The following is a 19546-nucleotide window of genomic DNA, read 5'->3' as shown; positions in this document are numbered from 1 at the left end:
ACAGTCTTTTAAGGCAAGAAACCAGAATCTAATTCCCCAACATAAGGTTTCCCACTCCTGTTCAGAGAAAATAGTCTCCTCTATTTTGTGATCCAGATCCCCCCTGCCTCTTCAGCCTTCCACAGTCTCCTGGAGGCCTCTGGGCAGCTGTCCAGCCCGTTGTTCTGGGATCTCAGAAAGCACTCCAGGCATTGAGGAAATTGCCCTGTGAGAGGGACCTGAGATTAAAAATGTGCTTGTTCTTAGCAGAATCTGTCCCGAATTGTTGCTTATTCAAGTTGCTTTCTCAAGGGGAAACTGCTGTATATTTTTCCTGCTTTAAAGGGATTAAAGTAGGGTCAGGCTGGAGTCAGGTTTGAATCATGGCTTCCTATAAAAAGAAGGCCAGGGCCAGGCACGGTGGCTAATGTCTGTAATCCCAATACTTTGGGAGGCCTAGGCGGGGCGGATCACCTGAGGTCAGGACACAACATGGAGAAACCCCGCCTCTACTAAAAATACAAAATCAGCCAGGCATGGTGGTGCATGCCTGTAATCCCACCTACTTGGGAGGGTGAGGCAGGAGAATCGCTTGAACCCAGGAGGTGGAGGTTGCGGTGAGCTGAGACCGCACCATTGCATTCCAGCCTGGGCAACAACAGCAAAACTCCAGCTAAAAAAAAAAAAAAGAAAAGAAAGAAGGCCAGATTGGGAATCAAGACCTGTGTTCTAAGGGGTCTGCCATGAGTTAGCATCATGAATTTGCTTTTCTCCTCTAAAATGCAAAGGTTAGATTCAAATCATCATGATTGTCAGCTGTCACTCTCACGATACATGTCTTGCATGCATGTTTTCATTGGTTTTCTCCCTTACTGCTTCATTTAGGAGGGTGTTGATTAGAGGAAGCAATAGGACCTGGCTGCCAAATATCCATTAGACATTGAGTGAGAAACAGGTCACAAGATTGCCAGTCCCTTAAGCAGGATCTAGGTATTTAGGTAGCTTGTTACCACCATCAGACCAGATTTCAACACACAGTCTAAGTACATGGCAAATACTTGCTGTGAAATGTGTGTAGGGAATTCAAGTTCTTTTACATAAACCAATGATTTTTTTAAGGCCGTTTTAAAATGAATGTGTTGGCCGGGCGCAGTGGCTCATGCCTGTAATCCCAGCACTTCAGGAGGCTGAGATGAGAGGATTGCTTGAGCCCAAGATTTTGAGACCAGCCAAAAAAGGCCAGGCATGGTGGCTCGCACCTGTAGTCCCAGCACTTTGGGAGGCCACGGCAGACAGATCACGAGGTCAGGAGTTCAAGACCAGCCTGGCTAACATATTTAAACCCTGTCTCTACTAAAAATAAAAAAAAATTAGCCGGGCGTTGTGGCACACACCTGTAGTCCCAGCTACTCGGGAGGCTGAGGCAGGAGACTCACTTGAACCCAGGAGGTGGAGGTTGCAGTGAGCCGAGACCGCGCCATTGCACTCCAGCCTGGGTAACAGAGTGAGACTCTGTCTTTAAAAAAAAAAAAAAAAAAAAAAAGAAACCACATCTCTACTAAAAATACAAAAATTAGCCAGGCATGGTGGTGGGTGCCTGTAATCCCAGCTACTCAGGGAGGCTGCGGCAGGGGAGTCACTTGAACCTGGAAAGCAGAGGTTGGCGTGAGCTGAGATTGCGCTATTGCACTCCAGCCTGGATGACAGAGCGAGACTTCGTCTCAAAAAAAAAAGAAAAAAGGTATTATTCTGCCATTTTCTGTCTCATGTGGCTACAGTTCTCTTGGCAAGGCCTAGCACTTACCAGTCACCCAGTAAGTATTTGCTGAATGAGTGAACCGGAGCAGCTGCTGAAGGCAGCATGCTTTGTGACTGTGCATTCGGACCCTGCTCAGAAAACAGCCAGCCCACCGTCCATCAAAGTCAGTGGCTCCGCAGTCCACACTGCACTAATTCCCCTTCACATTGCCTTCCCTGAGCCCTACCCGCACCCCCTTTGTTTTTCTGCATACGTGAAAACATTTTGGTGAAGTCTAGCAGGAACTAGAGCACTAGCTCCTCTATTTGAAGTGAACGCCCAAACCGTGGCACGTGGCCAGCTGTCTTTTGGGTGGCACAGGGAACAGTTGGTGACAGCTGGATACAATCAAGTTCCATTACAAACAGATTTTAAGTGCCATTTACACACAGAAGAAATTGCAAGCTTTAGCAAAATAAAATCTGGGGATTTTCAAAGCAAGACAATGCCCCAATCCAAGCCTGTGTGAGCAGTTCGCTTTGCAGCCTCTTGCGGGGATTAACACCCCTTCTTCACCAGGCTCCACCCTCTCTGCAAGGTCTATGCTGCAAAATTAGCAAGTCCAGGAGGCTTGCTCCCTGGCAGAGCTGCTGAGTCCTCTGTCTTCTATTTATTCACTTTTTGAAGAGACCTGAATTAAAGGCCTGTCTAACCACTGTTCAGCCTACTCTTCCTGGGTGGGAGGGGTCAGAGGCTGGCTTCTAGAAAAGCTGCTAACTCTAGATCATCCCTTTCGCTTGGTCTCAGGGCGTACAAATCACTTACACAGTGATTGGGCAAGTGAAGGCTGGCATGCCCAGCTAAACCTCATCTCTTTTTTTTTTTTTTGGGACCGAGTTTCACTCTTGTTGCTCAGGCTAGAGTGCAATGGCGCAATCTCGGCTCACTGCAACCTCCGCCTCCCGGGTTCAAGTGATTGTTCTGCCTCAGCCTCCCAAGTAGCTGGGACTACAGGTGCGTGCCATCACGCCCGGCTAATTTTCGTACTTTTAATAGAGATGGAGTTTCGCCATATAGGCCAGGCTGGTCTTGAACTCCTGACCTCGTGATCCGCCCGCCTCAGCCTCCCAAAGTGCTGGGATTACAGGCGTGAGCCACCGCACCTGGCCTCGTCTCTCTTTCGTGAAGCCAGCGTTGTCCCCAGACATCTCAGTCCTCAGTGTCCCTCCCGTCCCCACCTCTGGCAATAGGCAGCATTCTGGCCTTGGCGGAGGGGAATGACATCAGGCAATGGCTGACAATTCTCCCCTTGGTGGAGGGGAGGCTGTAGATGATGTCCTGGTGTCTGGTGTTCTGATGGCCTCAGCAATACCTACCCCATGGACCCGAGTCCCTCCACATCTCATCCTTGGCCCTTCCTTCCTTCACGCCTTCTAGCAGATGCGGGTGGGCTGTCTGTTGTTTCTGTAGCACACAGGGTCAGGGTGGGCATCAGTCTTGCCTTTCTCCTGAGACCCTCCAGCTTGCACCTTCAGGAAGCTGGGCACCCCCACTGCCCCACTCAACCAGCTGGGAGAACATAAAGGTAACGAAATAGAATTACTTGTTTTAGAAAAAGGAACCAGGGCCGGGTGCGGTGGCTCACGCCTGTAATCCCAGCACTTTGAGAGGCCGAGGCAGGCAGATCACGAGGTCACGAGATGGAGACCATCCTGGCCAACATGGTGAAACCCTGTCTCTACTAAAAATACAAAAATCAGCTGGGCATGGTGGTGCATGCCTGTAGTCCCAGCTACTCGGGAGGCTAAGGTAGGAGAATCGCTTGAACCTGGGAGGCGGAGGTTGCAGTGAGCCGAGATTGCGCCACTGCACTCCAGCCTGGCGACAGAGTTAGGCTCCATCTCAATAAATAAATAAATAAAATAAAATAATCTATGCATATGCAATTTTAAACACAACTTGCAGAGCTTCATGTATTCGCTTCCTGAGGCTGCCATAACAAAGGACCACAAACTGGGTGGCTTAAGACAATGGGAATGTTCTCTTACAGTGCCAGAGACTGGAGTCTGGAATCAAGGTGTCCTCAGGGCTGTGGGGGAGAATCCAGCCTCTCCCAGGAATTCCTTGGCTTGTGGCCACATCACTCCACTGTGCTTCCAGCTTCACATAGCCATCTTTCCGTTTCTGTGTCCAAATCTCCCTCTTTTTGTAAGGACACAAGTCCTATTTGATTAGGTCCCACCCTAATGATCTCATGTTAACTTGATCACATCTGCAAAGACCCCACTTCCAAATAAGGTCACAATTCACTAGTACTGGGGCTTAGGACTTCAACATATCTTTTGTTGGGACATGACTCAACCCATAACAGTATGGAAAGGTTCTCTTCTCAGAGGTAAATGTGGCTCCCAGTCTCTACCTCACAGATGATGAAGTGGTGCTGATTCACGAGAGTGGAAGCTTCCAGAGGTTGAGGCTTTCCTGCTGCTCTTCATTGCCCTGTGTGTTCCCAGCACAGAACAGCGCCCCTAACGGAGATTTGTTCAGTGACTGAATATACACCTGTAAACGAGTAGCATGTATACATTGATTTTGATTACAAATCGTTCTGTATTATATACCACTGTTTTGACTGCTTTTTTCACTTATACATATAGCTTGGAAATTGTCTTCTGTTGGTAATACAGAAATCTGCTTCAATCTTTTGAAGCCTGTGGGTGCTCCCTTGTATGAAAGTATCCTAATATAGTTAACCTGTTTGCTATTGATGAACTTTGAGGTGGTTCCTGAAGACATTTTAAAACCATGGTATAGGGCCGGGCATGGTGACTCACGCCTATAATCCCAGCACTTTGGGAGGCTGAGGTGGGTGGATCACCTGAGGTCAGGAGTTCAAGACCAGTCTGGGCAACATGGTGAAACCCCGTCTCTACTAAAAATACAAAAATTAGCCAGGCGTGGTAGCGCGTGCGTGTAATCCCAGCTACTGGGGAGGCTGAGACATGAGAATCGCTTGAACCTGGGAGGCAGAGGTTGCAGTGAACCGAGATCATGCAACACTGCACTCCAGCCTGGGCGACAGAGCGAGACTCAGTCTCAAAAAAATAAAAAAATAAAACCGTGGTATAAACATAGGAAAAATACATTTTGGGTTACCTCTGCTTAAAAGCTTTCTAATTCTTTTTATTAGGCAAGGCAGGGAAGCTGAAGGGGGAATGTTTCAGGAAAAACTCTCAAACTACGGTCTGCTCTCACCTCACAACAATCTTCACAGAAGACTGCTCTGCCCAGAGGCGCGGGGGTTTATCCCCACACACCAAGCAGTGGACACCACCTGGGGGTCCTCTAATCCAGTCCAACTCGGACTCTATCTGGAGTGAGGTCAGATCTCACAGGCTGAGGGCTCAGTCCCCAAGACTGCATTTGTGACACCAGTCACAATTCTGGGCCTCTGGAAGTTCTGAGCGACCAGCTTAAACTTGGAATTTCTATGACCCCTGCTCTTTGGGTTTGATTAATTTGCTGGAGCCGCTCACAGAACTTAGGGAAACACATTTAGTGTTTTGTTTGTTTGTTTTTAATTTTTTTGAGACGAAGTCTCACTCTTGTCCCCCAGTGTGATGGCGTGATCTCGGCTCACTGCAACCTCCACCTCCCGGGTTCAAGCAATTTTCCTGCCTCAGCCCCCCGAGTAGCTGGGATTACAGGCACCCGCCACCAAGCCCGGCTAGTTTTGGTGTTTTTAGTAGAGACGGGGTTTCACTATGTTGGCCAGGCTGGTCTTGAACTCCTGACCTCAGGTGATCCACCAGTCTCCCAAAGTGCTGGGATTATAGGCATGAGCCACCACGCCTGGCCATTCAGTGGTTTATTATAAAGGATATTGCAAAGGATCCAGGTGAAGAGATGGGGAAGGGGCACAGAGCTTCTAAGCCCTCCCTAGGCATCACCCTCCAGGAACCTCCACATGTTCAGCTATCCTAGCCCAGTCTTTTTTTTTTTTTTTTTAAATGGAAATTTTTATGGAAGCTTCCTTCCCCCAGGGCACAGGGCAGGACCCTCTCTGGGGAGGGTCTTAAGACCCACCATCAGAAAGGTGGGCAAGATGAAAGTCCTGCCTTGGGGCGGGTGAAAGAATAAGAGAAGGCCAGAGAGATTGTCTCCTGAGGCCTAAACCAACATTATAACAAGAGACTGTAACGAGCTAAGGGAGGTATGAGCCAGGAACAGTGGAAAATACCAGAGGGTGGCCAGGAGCAGCGGCTCATGCCTGTAATCCTAGCACTTTGGGAGACTAAGGTGGGTGGATCACTTGAGCCCAGGATTTCGCAACCAGGCTGGACAACATGGAAAGACCGTGTCTCTAAAAAAAAAATAAAATAAAATATTAGCTGGGTGTGGTGGCGTGCAACTGTAGTCCCAGCTACTTGGGAGGCTGAGGTGGGAAGATCGATGGAGCCTGGGAGGTGGAGGCTGCAGTAAGCCATGAGCCACTGCACTCCAGCCTGGCCAACACAGTGAGACACTGTCTCAAAAACAAAACAAAACCAAAAACTGTAAAATACCACAGGGAGCTACCAACTTAAAAAAATTAGTTGTCAAGTGGATCAACCACTAAGGACTTAGAAACCACAGCGAAACTTGCAGGGAGCCCAAACCCATTTTAAAGGTTCTGTGAAGAATCAGTGGATGTGGGGGAAGAGGTCTGGGTTAGAATCCACAGCTGGAGTGGAGTCCTGTGGTTCCTGTCTCCGTGCCCCCGGCTGCTTCTCATTACGCTCCAAGGGCTGGGGGCACAAATACAAGATACAAGAGTGAAACTGACTGAACTCCTGCTTGCAAGTAGGCTTCATTTTGATGTCTGTTAGCCTCGGCTTCCAAATGTCATGCAAAGATAACAGCTAAAGGACCTCTCTGGCCGGGCGCAGTGGCTCACTCCTGTAATCCCAGTGCTTTGAGAGGCAGAGGTGGGCGGATCACCTGAGGTCAGGATGTCAAGACCAGCCTGACCAACATGGCAAAACCCTGTCTCTACTAAAAACACAAAAATTAGCTGGGCTTGATGGCACATGGCGGTAATCCCAGCTACGTGGAGGCTGCAGTGAGCCGAGATGTGCAACTGCACTCCAGCCTGGATGACATGGTAAGACCCTATCTCCAAAAAAAAAAAAAAAAATCTCTGATCATGAATGTGATCTAATGGAGTAGCTTCTGTGTTTCTTTGACAGTCATCCATGGTCAGGAACAGCCCTACCCAGTGGACACATGCATGCATTCATTTGCAACCAGAACAAACACTGTCTGTATTATGTGTGATAGACTACGATTTTTTAAAAATTCTATTTTCTTTTCATCTAATAAGTATTTGTTTCATAACCATTAAGAGTCTAAGAGTCATGACCTGCTGTTTGAAAAACACTGTTCTTTTTTTTTTTTTTTTTTTTTTTGGAAACAGGGTCTCACTCTGTCCCCCAGGCTAGAGCACAGTGGTGCAATCATAGCTTACTGAAGCCTCAACCTCCCAGGCCCAGGGGATCCCTCCCACCTCAGCTTCCCGAGTGGCTAGGACTACAGGCATGCGCCACTATGCTCGACAATTTTTAATTTTTTGTAGAGACAGGGTCTCTCTATGTTACTCAGGCTGGTCTTGAACTGCTGCCCTGAGGCAGTTTTCCTAGCTTGGCCTCCCAAAGTACTGGCGTTATAGGCATGAACCACTTCACCCAGCTGAAAAACACCAGTCTAATGGAACAATGTAAGGGAACAGAATTTGTAAACAGTCATGTTCTCTGCTAATCTGTGATTAGCAGTAATACCAGTATCCCTCCCTCTCCAAATCTATTCAGTTGGTGAGTTCAGCTAAAAGGTCTAGAGTGCTGATAGTAAGAATTAACATGCCATCTGAATCGCTTTTCTTCTGGAGTTCTGGTCTTTGAGCAAGAGCTGAGGTAGTCTGGGACTTGCATACTGATAAGGGAAGAAAGCCAGCTCGAAGATACCTTGAACCTTCTGGTGAGTCTGGGGTTAGAAGTGAAGTAGGGAGTGAAACAGAGGATGGCAAATACTGGGGGAGAGGCTCAGTGCTCCATTAGCCCATGTGACAGATGGTTTGAGAAGATTTGCCAGGTCAATGTGGGGTCAATTCTAAAAGTGTCCTAAGTCTAGGCCAAGAGGAACAAAATGCAGCTGGGTCTCTGACCTCACACGCCCAAGCCCAAGGACACATTAGGGCCAAAATGTGACTCTCTACTCTAAGGTCACCTGTAAAACTGGACAATCTGGTAAAGTCAGTGAAGGTTAAGATCATGAATCCAGCCAGGCATGGTGGCTCACGCCTGTAATTCCAGTACTTTGGGAGGCCAAGGAAGGAGACCAAGGAGAAAGGATCGCTTGAGCCTAGGAGTTCGAGACCAGCCTGGGCAACCTAGCAACCTCCATCTCTACAAAAAATACAAAAAATTATCCAGGTATGGTGGCCAGTGCCTGCAGTCTCAGCTACTCAGGAGGCTGAGGTGGGAGAACTGCTTGAGCCTGGGAAGCAGAGGTTGCAGGGAGTCATGATGGTGCTACCGTACTCTAGCCTGAGCAACACAGCGAGTGAGACCCTGTCTCAAAATGAATAAATAAATAAAAGAAAAAGAAAAATAGTAAAACTCAGGACAGGTGGGCCCACAAGGAAAGAGTTCTATGGCTTTTACTCCCGTTTTTTTGGTTAGTCCAAAAATTCCCAGCAGTCCAGGGATTTCTGTGGAGTTCTCAGTGAGCGTTCTGTGTAGGGTGAAGGAGCCACAAGTGACTAGGGGGAAAGGGGGGTTCTGGGGCTGGCATTCTGCAGCAGTGGGATTCTCCTCTGTCATAAAGAAAGAGAAGGCTGAGCGCGGTGGCTCATGCGTGGAATCCCAGCACTTTGGGAGGCCGAGGCAGGTGGATCATTTGAGGTCAGGAATTCGAGACCAGCCTGGCCAACATAGCGAAACACCGTCTCTACTAAAAATACAACAATTAGTCGGGCGTGGTGGCACATGCCTGTAATCGCAGCTACTCAGGAGGCTGAGGCAGGACAATCGCTTGAACCCGGGAGGTGGAGGTTTCAGTGAGCCGAGATCGCGCCACTGCACTCCAGCCTGGGCAACAAGAGCGAAACTCGTCTCCAATAAATAAATAAATAAATAAAGAAAATCCAAAACGCTGGGACTTGAAGTGCCCTCCTTTCAATCTTGACCCAGGCAAAATTCAGGACAAATAAAAGGCAGTAGAAGCAGTAAACTTACGACATGCAATATGTAAAGGTTCTGAACGCAGAAGTAAATGAATTCAAATAGCTTTTGTGGCCTTTCGCCAAGGACAGGGCCCTCTCTGGCAAGCTGGGGCCGGGTCTGATCTTCCAGGTTGGCGTCAGCAAGGACCACCCTGCCCTTCAGTGGCCGGACACGACCTTGGGCTTTCTTGCGGTAGCCTGGCTGCAGGCCAGGTCGAGTCCGCCACCCCGGGGACCTGCACCACCCTTGAGAAACCGAAACCTGCTCGGCCCCGAGGAGGCGGACCGGGAGGGGTCTCGGGACGGGGGCGTGGTCTAGAGGCGGGGCCAGCGGCGGGGGCAGGGGAGGAGCCTCGGGTGGGCGCGCGTGCGCAGGCCGGAGCCTCGGGAGGAGGCCGGGTACCCGGGGTGCGGCGCGCGCGGGAGGAAGGCGGGGCCTCGGGCGAGGGGCGGAGCCTCGGGCCGGGGGCAGGGGCGGGCGCGGGCGCAGGCGCAGGCGCGGGAGGGCGGGGCGCCGGGCGCCGGGCGCGGGGCGCCGGGGGCGGGGCTCCGAGCCGGGCTGAGGCGAGTGGGGGCGCGGGTGGCGCGGCGGGACGCGAGCGGAGAGCCGGAGCGCGGAGCCCGGCTCCCGCACCATGGAGGAGGACGACAGCTACGGTCAGTGCGCTCCGGCGGCGGACGCTTCCCCCTCGCTGTCCCCCAGTCTCCTCCGGGCCCGGCCGTCCGGCAGCGCTTGCGGCGGCTGGCGTTTCCCGGGGACACTGGTGCGGGACGCGGAGCCCGGGGCGACCGGCGGGCGAGCGGTGCGCGGGGCCCCCGCGGGGCGGGGGTCGCAGGGGGTTTTGAGGGATGAGGGTCGCGGGGGCCGGGGTCGCCGGCGGCGGCGCTGAGGGATGTGGGTGGCCGGGGCGGGGGTCACAGGCCGGGCTCGCGGTCTCGCGGGGCCAGGGGTCGCCGCGAGCTCTGAGGAATAAGGGTCGTTGGGGTCGCGGGGCAGGATCTCAGGGGCTCTGAGGGATGAGAGTCGTTGGGGTTGCTGGGGTCCCCGGGGCAGGGGTCGCAGTCCGGGTTCCGGGGCGCCGAGGGGTGGGGGTCGCTGGCCCTGCCGCCCCTCTGCGGGGTTCGGGGCGGACGCACGGATGGCCGGGCCCGCGTTCCCCGCAGTTTCCGGCCGCTCTCGGCGTCAGCGAGTTGTGCCCGGTCCACGTCTTTGTTCAGAAATGAGAACGGGGAGCGGCGCCGCCGGCGAGGCGCGGGCTCCGGGACGGCCCTGCCCGCGGGAGTCTGGGCCCGGTCGCCGCCGGTTCGGTGCGTCGCCGCCTGTCGAGACGCGGGTGTGGAGCCCGAGGGGCCCCGCGGTGGGGACGCCGCTCCGCCGCCGACTGGAGACTTGACAAGCGGAGCCGCTGTCCCGCTCCCTTCGCTCCCGCGCGCTGAGGCTGCTGGCCCCGGCCAGGGGTGCCTCCCTCCAAGAGTTTGAAATTGCAGGGGTTGCAAAAGGTTGTTTGACATGCTGTAGTTAATTTATTAAGTTTGTTCATGAGGAATTAAAAGAAAGAATGGCAAATAGAACAAGTGGTGAACTTTTGTGGTTTGGTAGCAAAGTACAAATAAAGCAGAACTGTGTGGCCAGATGGAACCCAATTCTAGTTTAATGACTAATGGGACATTTTTCTTTTTCTTTCTTTTTTTTTTTTTAAAGAGACGAGATCTCGCTCTGTCACCCAGGCTGGAGCACAGTGGCGTGATCGTAGCTCACGTCAGCCTCTTGAGTGGCTGGAACCACACGCACGCTACCATGCCCGGCTAATTTTTTATTTTATTTTATTTTATTATTTTATTTTATTTTTGAAACGGAGTCTCACTCTGTCGCCCAGGCTGGAGTGCAGTGGCGCTATCTCGGCTCACTGCAACCTCGGCCTCCCGGGTGAGCTGAGCGATTCTCCTGCCTCAGGCTCCTGAGTAGCTGGGACTACAGGCGCGCGCCACCACGCCTGGCTAATTGTTGTATTTTTAGTAGAGACGGGGTTTTGCCATGTTGGCCAGGCTGGTCTTGAACTTCTGACCTCAGGTGATCCACCCGCCTCGGCCTCCCAAAATGCTGGGATTACAGGCATAAGCCACCGCGCCCAGCCCTAATTTTTTATTTTTTTAAAAGATGGGGTCTTGCCATGTTCCCCAGGCTGGTCTTGAACTCCTAGGCCCAAGCAGTCCTCCCACCTCTGCCTCCCACAGTGTTGGGATTACAGGCGTGAGCCACCACACCCAGCCCCCTTGTTACCTTGTAAGTAAACAAGTAAAAGCGGCTTGTGCGTTTTTTTTTGTTGTTTGTTTTGTTGTGTTTTTGAGACAGGGTCTAGCTCTCTTGTGCAGGCTGGAGTGCAGGGGCGCTATCATAGCTCACTGCACGCTCTGCTTCCTGGGCTCAAGCAATCCTCTCACCTCCTCAGCCCCTCCAGTAACCTGGACTACAGGCGCGGGCTACCACGCCCTGCTAATTATTTTTATTTCTTTTTGTAGAGAGGGAGGTCTCCCTGTGTTGCCTAGGCTGGTGTGAACTCCAGTTCCTATCTTGGCCTCCCAAAGTGTTGGGATTACAGGCATGAGCCACTGCTCCCAGCCTCCTTTTGTGATTAAAAGAAAAATCACCCACTGGCTGGCCCCAAAAGATTGTTCAGCCCCTCCAGATTTCACTCCTGCCCACTGCTGAGAAGCCGGCAGCACTTTTGCCTGCTGCTCTTTTCTCTGCCTCCTCTTGCCATTTAATTTCCCTCAGATCCCAGTGTCCTGCCTACCAGGCTTTCGTGGCCTCTCTTGTGTTCTTGCCTGCTGCAGTGGGCAGGAAGCTATTGGTCTGGTTGCTTTTAATACAGTGACTGCTTTGCCACCAGGCATGACATGAACTTGTACTTGAAAGAGGTAAGTGGAAGCAGGGCGTGTTAGTTTCCTATACCTGTTATACCTATACCACAAGCCTGGTGGCTCAAAACAAGATACATTTGTTTTAGGGTTCTGCTGTCGGAAGTCCAAAATAGGTCTCACTGGGCTAAAACCAAGGTGTCAGCCAGGCTGGTTCTCTCTGGAGGCTCAGGGGAGAACCCATTTCCTTACCTTTTCCAGCTTCTAGAGGCCACCTGTGTTCCATGGTTCATAGTCCCCCTTCCATCTTCAAAGCCAGCAGGTAGCATCTTCTCATTTCTCTCGACCTCCTACCTCCCTCTTATTAAGATCCTTGTGATTACAGTGGACCCACCTGGATAATCAAGGATAAGGATTAGCAACCTTAATTCTATCTGTTACCTTAATTCCCCTTCTGCCATGTAAGGTAACCTATTCACAAGTTCTGGGGATTAGGACCCAGACATCTTTAGGGGCTATTATTCTGTCTGCCACACACGAAGATGAGAAAGTTTGTAAGTTTATTCTTCCCCTTTCTTTCTTTCTGTTTTTTTTTTTTTTTTTTGAGACAGAGTTTCACTCTTGTTGCCCAGGCTGGAGTGCAATGGCACAATCTCGGCTCACTGCAACCTCTGCCTCCCAGGTTCAAGCGATTCTCCTGCCTCAGCCTCCTGAGTAGCTGGGATTACGGGCATGCGCCACCACGCCTGGCTAATTTTGTATTTTTAGTAGAGACGGGGTTTCTCTATGTTGTCCAGGCTGGTCTCAAACTCCTGACTTCAGGTGATCTGCCTGCCTAGGCCTCCCAAAGTGCTGGGATTACAGGCATGAGCCACCCTGCCCGGCCTATTCCCCTTTCTACAGTTTTAAATCATCCTTTTATTTTGGAGGAACTAAAAAGATTGAAGATTCCCCACCCAGAGGGTCACCACACAAAAAGTACCTGATGGTGTAAGATGATCATATGAAGAATAAGACTCCCAAGTTCTTTAAGGTTTGTGTTAGTCTCCAGAACTGTCCATGTCCATTTCCCTCATAGGTTTCACAGAGAATTTACCTTGACCAGATCCCACATTGTAAAAGGAAATGTGTGTGATGGATTCATAAAGCATATAACATGACGTGTTTAGACGTCACCTCAGAACTTCCATTGTTTTCCTCTAAACAAACTTTTTATTATTATTATTTTTTAAATAGATGCAGAGTCTCACTATGTTGCGCAGGCTGGTCTAAAACCATCCTCCCGCCTTGGCCTCTGAAAGTGTTGGGATGAGCCACTGTGCCAGGCCTAATTAAACCTTTTCTTTCTTTCTTTTTTTTTTTTTTTTTTTTTTTTTGGAGACGGAGTCTCACTGTGTTGCCCAGGCTGGAGTGCAGTGACACAATCTTGGTTCACTGCAACCTCTGCCTCCTGGGTTCAAGTGATTCTTCTGCCTCAGCCTCCCAAGTAGCTGGGATTACAGGTACCCGCTACCACACCCGGCTGATTTTTGTGTTTTTAGTAGAAATGGGGATTCACCATATTGGCCAGACTGGTCTTAAACTCCTGACCTCAAGTGATCCACCTGCCTTGGCCTCCCAAAGTGCTGGGATTACAAGCGTGAGCCACCACGCCCGACCCTAAATAAACTTTTTAAACCATAATTTTTCTTTCTTTCTTTTTTTTTTTTTTTTTTGAGACAGTCTTGCTCTGTCACCCAGGCTGGAGTGCAGTGGCACAATCTCAGCTCCGTCCAGCTTCCACCCCCAGGATTTAAGCGATTCTCCTTCCTCAGCTTCCTGAGTAGGGGGTACTACAGGCACATGCTATCGCGTCTGGCTAATTTTTGTATTTTTAGTAAAGATGGGGTTTCCCCATGTTGGCCAGGCTGGTCTTGAACTCCTGACCTCAATTGATCTGCCTGCTTCATCCTCTCAAAGTGCTGGGATTACAGGCGTGAGCCACCAAGCCCAGCCTAAACCTTAATATTTGATTTTCAGAATAATGAGAAACATTTCTTATGGTGTTAACTTTGTGTGTGCGCTGTTTCAACAGTGCTTCCTCTGCTTTTGCACCTGTCCCTGCTGCGTAAGTTGGTAACGTTTTTGTGAATCAGCCTAGGACAGGTACCAGTGTTTTTAGAATTCTTTCTTTTTTTTTTTGTATTTTTAGTAGGGACGGGGTTTCACCATGTTAGCCAGGATGGTCTTGATCTCCTGACCTCGTGATCTGCCCACCTCAGCCTCCCAAAGTGCTGGGATTATAGGTGTGAGCCACTGCGCCTGGCCTTAGAATTCTTTCTGGAGGGAAATGCATTGTAATTTCCTGGCTACCTTTTAGTATTAAAAAACTTGTGGAACATAGCTTATTGATAGTATGCTGTAGAAAGAGAGTCTTAGAGTTTCTCTGTTCAATTAAAGACAATTTCAAAAACCAACAAAAAGGCTCTCTCAGCTCCAGTACTCTTTTGTATTCATTAGATAGGGACAGTTTGGTTCAGACTACACCTGTGTGGGATATGTCTTTACTGGTTTATTTATTTATTTAATTTATTTATTTTTATTTATTTATTTTTTGAGACGGAGTTTTGCTCTGTTGCCCAGGCAACAGATTATGCAGTGGCGCAATCTCGGCTCACTGCCAGCTCTGCCTCCTGGGTTCACACCATCTCCTGCCTCAGCCTCCTGAGTAGCTGGGACTACAGGCACCCGCCACCACGCCTGGCTAATTTTTTTTAGTTTTAGTAGAGGCGGGGTTTCACCATGTTAGCCAGGATGGTCTCAATCTCCGGACCTCGTGATCCACTCGCCTTGGCCTCCCAAAGTGCTGGGATTACAGGCGTGAGCCACCGCGCCCGGCCTTATTTATTTTTTTTGTGAGACAGAGTTTCACTCTTGTTGCCCAGGCTAGAGTGCAATGGGGCGATCTCGGCTCACCGCAACCTCCGCCTCCCAGGTTCAAGCAATTCTCCTGCCTCAGCCTCCCAAGTAGCTGGGATTACAGGCATGCGTCACCACGCCTGGCTAATTTTGTATTTTTACTGGAGACAGGGTTTCTCCATGTTGGTCAGGCTGGTCTCGAACTCCCGACCTCAGGTGATCCGCCTGCCTCGGCCTCCCAAAGTGCTGGGATTACAGGTGTGAGCCACTGCACCCGGCCTATTGGTTTCTTTAAAAAAAAAAACAAAAAACTGTTTATGGCACTGTGGAGTCCCACCAGACAAACCATTAACTTACAGGAAATACTATTGTGCTCAGGAAAAAGAAAAAAAATCGTAAAAATTAAATTTTGCATACATTTTCTTTATAACATGCATACTGTGTGTACTTTTTTTTTTTTTTTTTTGAGACAGAGTCTCGCTCTGTTGTCCAGCGTGGAGTCCAGTGGCATGATCTTGGTTTACTGCACCCTCTGCCTCCCGGGTTCAAGTGATTCTCGTGCCTCAGCCTCCCAAGTAGCTGGGATAACAGGCGTGTGCCACCACACTCAACTAATTTTTTTGTATTTTTAGTAGAGATGGGGTTTCACCATGTTGGCCAGGCTGTTCTCGAACTCCTGACCTCAAATGATCTGCCCGCCTCAGCTTCCCAAAGTGCTGGGATTACAGGTGTGAGCCACTGCTCCTGGCTTGTGTGTACTGTTAGCAGTATATATTTCTGTGTAATAATGTTCAGGGTTGTAAACAGAAAACCACATATAATGCACTTTAAGGGAGTATTTGAGGGATTTTCCAGAGAATATGTTCATCCTGCTGCTCTGTAATGGTCATCATTTTGGGGCTAATGACTGCAGTTGCAGTGATTCAATTATGAACTTCCTTTTTAAGCATAATTTTTTTGTTGTTGAGGCAGAGTCTTACTCTGTTTCCCAGGCTGGAGTGCAGTGGCGTGATCTTAGCTCACCGCAACTTCTGCCTCCTGGGTTCAAGTGATTCTCCTGTCTCAGCTTCCCAGGTAGCTGGGATTACAGGCATGTGCCACCACACCCAGCGGATTTTTGTATTTTTAGTAGAGACGGGGTTTCGCCATGTTGGCCAGGCTGGTCTCGAACTCCTGACCTCAGGTGATCTGCCCACTTCAGCCTCTCAAAGTGCTGGGATTACAGGCATGAGCCACCGTGCCTGGCCTGTAAGCATAATTTCTATATAAACATTTAAAATGAAAGTTGCTGGAGTCTATCATGTTCATTATAGCAAATGCATCTTATTTTTGTTCCTTTCAAGAAGTTAGCTTCAGTTAGGGAAGTTGTCAACAGAGAATTTTAAAATAATTTTTAGGTGAGTTTTCAAATGAAAAGGAAGAGACGTCTGCAAATGTCCTTTACTTATTCAGCTTCTGAAATACCTTACTTTTTATTTGCCTTTGATGTAATTTTTACATTGAGTTCCCAGATTGATTATCTAAAGCAGGAAAGGTAGAACTAATTCATTATCTAAAGCAAGAAAGATAGAACGAATTTTAAGTTAAAATACCAGTGTTTTCAGCAAGAATTAAAAAAACTAGGTTTCACTTTCTCTGTAGAGGAAGAGTGATGGGGTAAGACATTCAAGAAAGTTGTTTATTCGCATATTTCAAGAAGCATTGAGGTGCAATTGCATAAAAACGTATCTACTGTCTCTAGCTTTGGCCTTTGAGGGAAGGATATAAGGGAATACTCAGGACAGGGGTAAAAAGAAGAAAGACCCTTAGCACCCGAGGGTTTCAAGATCACTCTTAATCAGTAACTTCCGTCCATCTCTCCCCTTCCCCTACCCCCATCGGCCCCCACAATCCTCATGGGCCACTGAAGACTGTCAGGATGTTCAGCCTGGTTTCTGTGCCTGGTTAGGTGTGGTGTCATAACGCACAAGGGGACCTCAGGTGGACTAACCCTGTGGTCTGTGGATGGTGTGATGCCTCGGGAGCTGGGGTCACTGCAGGGGTGGGTGCCTAGTGGCACAGAGGGAAAGCAGGCAGCAAGTCCAGGGCCGTTATGCCAGCCACAGGTGGTGGGCTGTCTGAGGGAGCAGTGCCTTGCGGCAGTTCTAACCCGATTTCCCATGCCGAATGCTCTGGTGGGTACTTCGGGGGTTTGATAAGAAAAGAGAGTAGTTTCTTCTGTGTTTTAATGGAAAGGAGTTTTATCACAGGCATAATCTTGAGTGTCTACTCAAGATTTGGGAACATTTCACATATATGTATTACGGTTTGTGACCAAAGACTCTGGATAAAAGGAGGATTTATATCAGAATTATAGGAAGAGCTGTCATGCTGTACCATGGAGACCTGTGTGTGGGTGGTGAGAAGATTCAACAAGAAAAATAAGGTCTGGGCACTGGTATGTCTGGGTGCTGCTGCGGGCTGGGGAGAGGAGCCTGTTGCATTTAAGAAAGATTTGCCTTTTCATCACCATGTCTCCAGAATAGGCATGGTGCCTGGGGCCCTACAGAGGCAGCTCAGCAACTGTGGAGGGAATAATGGATTGAACCAAGTTCCATCTTGTAAAAAGTTAATATGTGGTGAGTTTGAGTTTTTTTCCTCAACTCTCCATTTCAAACAGAAACCAGAACACTTCTACGCATGTTTGACCCCATGCAGAACCCGTTTTCTTTGTTTTTCTATGATATGGATGACTTCCATTATTCTCAAACTTAGTTACTAACTTACTGATTTGCCTTTATTGAAAAGAACACAATTATTTGCAGTGAACACTTTCTTAGAAAATCTGGAACATAAGGTTGCCATAATTATACACACTTTGTGGTCTTTAAGATATATTCTCAGGGTGACATGAACATGTCAGAGAGTATAAACATTTTTAGAATTCTTGATGTCTGGTGCCAACTTTTTCCAAAAGGGCCGCACCAATTTACCTTTTCTTAGCAGTGTATCAGTTACACGTACCTGTAATAGTGCAAATGTGCCCCAGTGAGGATCAACATTTTAAAAGTTTTTTTTTTAAAAAAAACAAACAAACTGAATTTGCTGGTTACAAAATGGTGACTTATTAAATCTACTGATTACTAGCTAGATTGAAAAAAAAATTTTTTTTTGCATATTTGTGTATTATGAACTGGCTATATCATAAGAAATGATGGTTTATTTACTTAACCTAGGTTAACTCTTTTCTATCAAATAAAGTAATTTACAGGTTTTTGTCACTGATGTTTTAAGCATGGGGAAAATGTGTATCAGTTTTGACTGGGGTTTAGGTTAGATTTTGGCTAATTGTAACGGTCGTTTACCTTTCTTTTAATTTTTCTTTTAAAGATGAAAGATCTCTCAACCCATATATTGTCTTCTGGCCAACTACAAAATGTTTCCTTACGAGGAGAAATTGTGAATTAAATAGATTTTTTAAAAAATTTAATTTAATTTAATTTTTTTGTTTTTTTTTTTTTTGAGATGGAGTCTTGCTCGGTCGCTCAGGCTGGAGTGTAGCGGCACAATCTCGGCTCACTGCAACCTCTGCCTCCTGGGTTCAAGCAATTCTTGGGCCTCAGCCTCTTGAGTAGCTGGAATTACAGGCGCACGCCACCACACCCTGCTGATTTTTGTATTTTTAGTAGAGATGGGGTTTCACCATGTTGGTAAGGCTGGCCTTGAACTCCTGACCTCAGGTGATTCGTCCGCCTCGGCCTCCCAAAGTGCTGGGATTACAGGCGTGAGCCACCACTTCTGGCCAATAGATTTTTTTTTTGAAACTATAGTTTTTCTTTTAATTAAATAGAGCAGGGTCTCACTATGTTACCCAGGCTGGTCTTGAACTCCTGGCCTCAAGTGATTCTCCTGCCTTGGCTTCCTAAAGTACTGGGATTACAGGCATGAGCCACCACACCTTCCTGTGAATTAAACAGATTGTATTGGTCTGGGTTATAATGATAAACTGTTCAGTTTCAGGCTGGGCACGGTGGCTCATGCTTGTAATCCCAGCACTTTGGGAGGTCGAGGTGGGCAGATCGCTTAAGCTCAGGAGTACAAGAGCAGCTTGGGCAACATGGTGAAACCCCATCTCTACTAAAATACAAAAAAAAATTAGCCGGGTGTGGTGGTGCACGCCTGTGATCCCAGCTACTCAGGAGGCTGAGTCACTAGAATCGCTTGAACCTGGGAGGCAGAGGTTGCAGTGAGCTGAGATTGTGCCACTGTACTCCTGCCTGGGCAACAGAGTGAGACCACATCTCAAAAACAAAACAGGCTAGGTGTGGTGGCTCACGCCTGTAATCCCAGCAGTTTGGGAGGCTGAGGTGGGCGGATCACGAGGTCAAGAGATCGAGACCATCCTGGCCAACATTGTGAAACTCTGTCTCTAATAAAAATACAAAAATCAGCTGGGTGTGGTGGTGCACACCTGTAGTCTCAGCTACTCAGGAGGCTAAGGCAGGAGAATCGCTTGAACCTGGGAGGCGGAGGTTGCAGTGAGCCGAGATCGCGCCACTGCACTCCAGCCTGGCGACAGAGTGAGACTCCATCTCAAAAAAAAACAAAAACGAAACAAAACAAAACAAAACACTTCAGTTTCTGGAATCTTATGGCTCCTACCTGCTCCTTTCTAAATGTTCCATGTGTTAAAAGAGATTATGTCGAACAGATTTTTTCTTCAGTATTTCTTGCATTCGCGATCAGTTAGGACACTTATTCTATAGTAAGAATTAGGAGATTGCCTTCTTATTTCAAGTATGGGGGGCACACATCATAGGTCATTTGGAACAGGA

General features: G+C 48.6%; 1 protein-coding gene across 1 annotated transcript in view; it reads left to right on the top strand.

Moving 5' to 3' along the window:
• Positions 1-9496: 9496 nt before the first annotated feature.
• The window catches only part of CYTH1 (cytohesin 1), a 110961-nt gene continuing 100911 nt past the window's right edge, over positions 9497-19546 (top strand). Inside the window, exon 1 of the mRNA XM_024234776.3 lies at positions 9497-9632. Coding sequence (XP_024090544.1) covers positions 9611-9632 — 22 coding nt within the window. The 5' untranslated portion in view covers positions 9497-9610. The remainder of the gene's footprint in view (positions 9633-19546) is intronic.

The sequence above is a fragment of the Pongo abelii genome, chromosome 19 (assembly GCF_028885655.2).
Source record: "Pongo abelii isolate AG06213 chromosome 19, NHGRI_mPonAbe1-v2.0_pri, whole genome shotgun sequence".
NCBI lineage: Eukaryota > Metazoa > Chordata > Mammalia > Primates > Hominidae > Pongo > Pongo abelii.
This window is presented reverse-complemented; position numbering and strand designations above follow the sequence as displayed.